The sequence below is a fragment of the Ips typographus genome, linkage group LG10, assembly GCF_016097725.1.
Source record: "Ips typographus isolate SLU linkage group LG10, UJ_Ityp_2.0, whole genome shotgun sequence".
Taxonomy (NCBI): domain Eukaryota; kingdom Metazoa; phylum Arthropoda; class Insecta; order Coleoptera; family Curculionidae; genus Ips; species Ips typographus.
The window spans coordinates 3,755,488-3,761,487 of record NC_138431.1 but is presented as its reverse complement, the minus strand read 5'-3'; the positions used below and the strand labels follow the sequence as shown (position 1 = coordinate 3,761,487).

General features: G+C 34.5%; 1 protein-coding gene across 1 annotated transcript in view; it reads right to left on the bottom strand.

Moving 5' to 3' along the window:
* Nucleotides 1–503: 503 nt before the first annotated feature.
* Nucleotides 504–6,000, bottom strand: part of LOC145735026 (uncharacterized) — a 63,654-nt gene continuing 58,157 nt past the window's right edge. Inside the window, exons 3-5 of the mRNA XM_081988746.1 lie at nucleotides 4,857–5,050; nucleotides 4,276–4,801; nucleotides 504–1,058 (exon numbers count right to left, since the gene is read on the bottom strand). Of these exons, the coding sequence (XP_081844872.1) occupies nucleotides 741–1,058; nucleotides 4,276–4,801; nucleotides 4,857–5,050 (1,038 nt within the window). The 3' untranslated portion in view covers nucleotides 504–740. The remainder of the gene's footprint in view (nucleotides 1,059–4,275; nucleotides 4,802–4,856; nucleotides 5,051–6,000) is intronic.

Below are 6,000 nucleotides of genomic sequence, written 5' to 3'. Positions count from 1 at the left end.
GAAGCATTCAAATCTATTTAGAAACTTCCAGAGGTTCTTCTAAAAGCCTCTAGAACAGTTTAAAAGCTTGACTGGACTTGAAACCGCCTAGAAGCTTCCAAAAGTTTCTAAAATAGTCTGAAATCTTGAAAAACTTAACTTGAAGCTTCCAGAAGTTTTAGAAAAAACCTAGAAGCTTTTAAAAGCTTCTAGAACAGTTTAGAAGATTTCAAATGTTCCTAAAACAGCCCAGAAGCTTATTAGATGCTCTTAAAACAGCCTGAAGGCTTCGAAAAGTGTCTAAAATAATCTAGAAGCTTCCAAAACTATCGAGATGTTTCTAGATGCTCTTGCAAAAGCCTATATTAATTTAAGAAGCTTCCAAATGTCTTTGACATTTGGAAAATTCTTGACATGGTGAAGGAGCTTCTGCGTTAGAAAAATGGCAAAATTATAGTTTAATTCGCCAAATAATTCAAAAGTCTACTATATACAGGGTGTCCCAAAAAAAACAAGACGGAAAATTCATTTATTCATTTATTGACGCACGAAATAAGTACAAAATACAATTTGCATTGACTTGAATACATATAAACGCTAAAAATGGAAAATGACACAAATTCGCACAAAATCTCAAAAATGGCCCTTAAAAACAAAAAAAAATGCACAAAATAAATTAATAATTACCTCAGCTAACCTAACCTAACATTTCACAAATGAAACGCAAAATAAAGTGAGGAAAAGTATCAAACAATTGCACTCTACACCCATAAAACCTTCAGGGAGGGTGATTCACTTTTTGGCTCAGAATTGGTGTGCCACCTGGTATTCTGATCACCCGCTGGTGGTGTTCTGTCATCTGAGGGTCTCTGCCACAATTTGACGTCACTTTGACGTTTCCTGTCATCTGTCGAAGCAGTGTCTGATCTAGTTGTCTGTCGCACTGATCTTCGACTGGTAAATGGTGAGGAGGTTAAGGTAGTCTCCAGCAGGGAGGTGTAAGGATCAGAATCGTTGCTCAGACAGCCGTAGTCGTTGTTGTGGATCATGCTTCTGAGCAAAACGCTCCGTGCTGAGACCTGGAAAAAAATGGTAAAAGTAGTTTCGGGTAATAAGTCATCTGTCAAAAATCAAAATTGACATCTGACAGTCAAGTAGTACATTTTGACGTTTGAACGAACCTCCCAACTGTCATATGGACCCAGTTAAGGGATGTCAAATTGTGACATTTTTAAAAAGCTTGTTTACTTGCACTGCTCTATTTCCCGTCAAATATCTCAGTTATTTGTAGTTTTTGGAATTTTTTTTTTATTTATTTGGAAGAAAGCCAAAAGTATAAGCTACATTTTGACGTTTGAACGAACCTCCTAAGTGTCATAGTAGTCAAGTTAGGAGTTGTCAAATTATGACATCTTCACTAAAACTCGTTTTCTTGCATTGCTCTATTTTCCTGTCAATATCTCGGTTATTTGTAATTTTTTATAGAAAATGGTATTTATGTAAAAGAAAGGCAAGAAAACTAACTATATTTTGACGTTTGAACGAACCTCCTAGCTGTCATAGGAACCAAGTTAGGAGCTGTCAAATTATGACATCTTCACTAAAACTCGTTTACTTGCATTGCTCTATTTTCCTGTCAATATCTCGGTTATTTGTAATTTTTTCAAGAAAATGGTATTTTTGTAAAAGAAAGACAAAAAAAATAACTACATTTTGACGTTTAAACGAACCTCCTAGCTGTCATAGGAACCAAGTTAGGAGCTTTCAAATTATGACATCTTCACTAAAACTCGTTTACTTGCATTGCTCTATTTTCTTGTCAATATCTTGGTTATTTGTAATTTTTTCAAGAAAATGGTATTTTTGTAAAATAAAGACAAAAAAACTAACTACATTTTGACGTTTAAACAAACCTCCTAGCTGTCATAGGAACCAAGTTAGGAGCTGTCAAATTATGACACTTTACGAAATTTATAACCGTCAAATGTCATAAAAATCACGTGATTGAAAGAAAAAATTTGAAAAGCGAATATTCCATTTAAGTTCTGTCAAAAGTCGCTAGACCTGGAAAATTTATTTGTTTTTCAAATGTCAAATTAAAAAAAAATCAAAAACTGTAATTTTAAGGCTTAAAGTGTCAAAATCAACCATTATAAATGTCAAAACTCGTCATTACAAGATTAAAATTATCACAACTGTCATTTTAAAGACACCTGTCAAAGTCACCTAAAGTGTGAAAAAAAGCGAAGTCGTGACATATTTTTGACAGTTCGATTTGGCGTAGAATGACAATTGTCAAATCACGTGACATTTTCAAGATTTTTGTCATCTACAGTTAGTTAAACGAAAGTCAAAAATACGAGCTACATTTTGACGTTTAAACAAACCTCCTAACTGTCATAGTAATCAAGTTAGGAGCTGTCAAATTATGACATTTTTAATAAAACTCGTTTACTTGCATTGCTCTATTTTCCTGTCAATATCTCGGTTATTTGTAATTTTTTCAAGAAAATGATTTTTATGTAAAAGAAAGACAAAAATACGAGCTACATTTTGACGTTTAAACAAACCTCCTAGCCGTCATAGGAACCAAGTTAGAAGCTGTCAAATTATGATATCTTCAATAAAACTCGTTTACTTGCATTGCTCTATTTTCCTGTCAATATCTCGGTTATTTGTAATTTTTTAAAGAAAATGGTTTTTATGTAAAAGAAAGACAAAAAAACGAACTACATTTTGACGTTTAAACGAACCTTCTAACTGTCATAGTAATCAAGTTAGGAGCTGTCAAATTTTGACATCTTCAATAAAACTCGTTTACTTGCATTGCTCTATTTTCTTGTCAATATCTCGGTTATTTGTAATTTTTTCAAGAAAATGGTATTTTTGTAAAAGAAAGACAAAAAAACGAACTTCATTTTGACGTTTGAACGAACCTCCTAGCTGTCATATGAACCAAGTTAGGAGCTGTCAAATTATGACGCTTTACGAAATTTATAACCGTCAAATGTCATAAAAATCACGTGACTGAAAGAAAAAATTTGAAAAGCGAATATTCCATTTAAGTTCTGTCAAAAGTCGCTAGACCTGGAAAATTTATTTGTCTATCAAATGTCAAATTAAAAAAAATCAAAACAGTAATTTTAAGGCTTAAAGTGTCAAAATCAACCATTATAAATGTCAAAACTCGTCATTACAAGATTAAAATTATCACAACTGTCATTTTAAAGACACCTGTCAAAGTCACCTAAAGTGTGAAAAAAAGCGAAGTCGTGACATATTTTTGACAGTTCGATTTGGCGTAGAATGACAATTGTCAAATCACGTGACATTTTCAAGATTTTTGTCATCTACAGTTAGTTAAACGAAAGTCAAAAATACGAGCTACATTTTGACGTTTAAACAAACCTCCTAACTGTCATAGTAATCAAGTTAGGAGCTGTCAAATTTTGACATTTTTAAAAAACTAGTTTACTTGCACTGCTACATTTCTCATCAAATATCTCGGTTATTTGTAATTTTTGAAAAAAAAATGTATTTAGTTGAAAGAAATTCAAAAATACGAGCTACATTTTGACGTTTAAACGAACCTCCTAACTGTCATAGCAATCAAAATAGGTGCTGTTACTTGCACTGCTCCACTTCCCATCAAATTTTCTTGTTATTTGTAACTTTTGGAAGAAAATTGTGTTAAGTTGAACGAAAGCCAAAAGTACAAGCTACATTTTGACGTTTGAACGAACCTCCTAACTGTCATTGGAACCAAGTTAGGAGCTGTCAAATTATGACATGATTAATAAAACTTGCACTGCTCTATTTCCGATTAAATATCTTTGTTATTTGTAATTTTTGACATTGACATTGACATTGACAATGACAATGATGTTGACATTTTGTCCTGAATGGCGTCAGAAAGGACATATTTGCTTAGGAGCACAAAGTTTCTCAATGTCTACTTACGGATATTTAGTCCCCCGTAACTCGGTCAAATGTCAAAATTCAGGGAAATGTTAAGGAACCAAAATTGTAGGAAATTCAATTCCCTACCAAAACATTGGAAGGACATTTTGTCCTTAAAGGCTTCAGAAGGGAGATATTTGCTTAGGAAAGTTTAGTGAGTCAAGGTATCTGAATGTCTATTTACGGAACTTCAATCCCCCGTAACTCGGCTACAAAGCAAAATCCAGGAAAATATTAAGGAACCAAAGTTGTAGGGAATTTAATTCCCTACAAAAACCTTGAAGAGACGTTTTGTCCTCAAGGGCCTCAGAAGGGCGATATTTGCATAATAATTACCTCATCAATGCCAGTGGAATTAACCAAAGGCAATCCAACATCCTGGAAGGAGTTCATGGAGGAAAATCCACTTTCATCTTCCGTCGAACTGATACTACCAGTTGCAGGAGATTCCAATTTTTCCTTCTCCCTACTGACCAAAAACTCCTGCTGCTCCTTTTCTCCACCAGGTGGCAAGGAGTAACACTCCTCCTTGGACTCCTTGGTGTGGCGCCTCACGTCACTCAATTGCAATGACAGCTTCCGATTGAAAGCCTGCTGAATTTTGAGGTCTTGGTCGGGCAAAATCAGCTTCGGACTCAAACTGAAGCTGGTTTGGAAGGTTCTGCCTTCACTGGGGAACTCTTTGGCCACCTGAGCTAAAAACTCCAAGTCGGAGGGTTCTTCCGGTATTTCTGAGGTGGTTAGCGTCGGTTCCTGAGTGTTTAACAGCGACTGAGCGGTTCTGAGCAAACAAAACGCTTCCTGAGACAGTTTTTCTGGTGGAATTTCTTCAGGATGTAGTTCAGGCTTCTTACTTGGTGTCCTAGAGTTAATCCTGGTTTAGTGGCGTTGACAGTAAAGTTAAAGGCTTAACTTACCAGGATGATAAATGTTCTTCGATCAGCGCTTTCTGAGTCAGGTTGGTGTCGACGTGGTGGGGGCTTTTTGCTCTAGGAACCGAGTTTTTTCTGTTTAGTCTATGGCCGAGGTGTCCCAAGCTGACGTGGGTTTTTTCCAGGAAGATCACAATTTGTTTCATCAGGTCCTTGTACATTCCACGACTCCGTTCAACCTGCAATGTTACAGTTTTTACAGGTATAGTGAACGTCAAAGTAAATTGCAGTGACGTCACAACGTCAAAGAAACGTCACAGAAAAAGTGCAATTTCTGTGAATAGTGGCAACTAAGCAAGTTTGTGGTACAAAAATGAAAACCCAGTAATAAGTTGTTGAAAACTATGTATTACGATTATGACTGTCAATTTGTCTGTCAAATGTCAAAACACAACATTTTTAAATAAATACTGTTGAAAATTGTGTATTACGTTTAAGCAATACTGTCAAATAATACTGTCAGTTGGTCAGTCAAGTGTCACTGTCAGTTGATCAGTCAAATGTCACTGTCAGTTAGTCTGTCAATTGTTAAAATCCAACAATTTGGCTTGGCAAGCTTTAATTTGTCAGAACAAGCTTAAAATCAAATTTAAACTCCCTGAACAGCTCTATAGTCAAAATTAGAACCAAAAATTAATTTTTTTGACACAATCAGCATAAAATATGTAATTTCTTAACAATCTACCTTGAAAATTGTTTTTGACAATGTCAGATTTGCATTATAGACACTTAGAAAGATTCAACTTGTCAGAACTAGCTTAGAATCAAATTTAAACTCTCTGAAAAGCTCTAAAAATTGGAATTTATATCCAAAATTGAATTTTTTGACACAATCAGCATAAAATATGTAACTTTAAGGCAATCTAGCTTGATTATAGCTTTTGACAATGTCAGATTTGCATTCTAGACACTTACAAAGCTTTAATTTGTCAGAACAAGCATAGAATCAAATTTAAACTCCCTGAACAGCTTCATGGATCAAAATTTTAACCAAAAATTAAATTTTTTGACACAATCAGCATAGAATATTGAATTTCCTAACAATCTAGCCTAAAAACTGTTTTTGACAATGTCAGATTTGCATTCTATATGCTTAGAAATCTTCAACTTGTCAAAACAAGCTTACAAT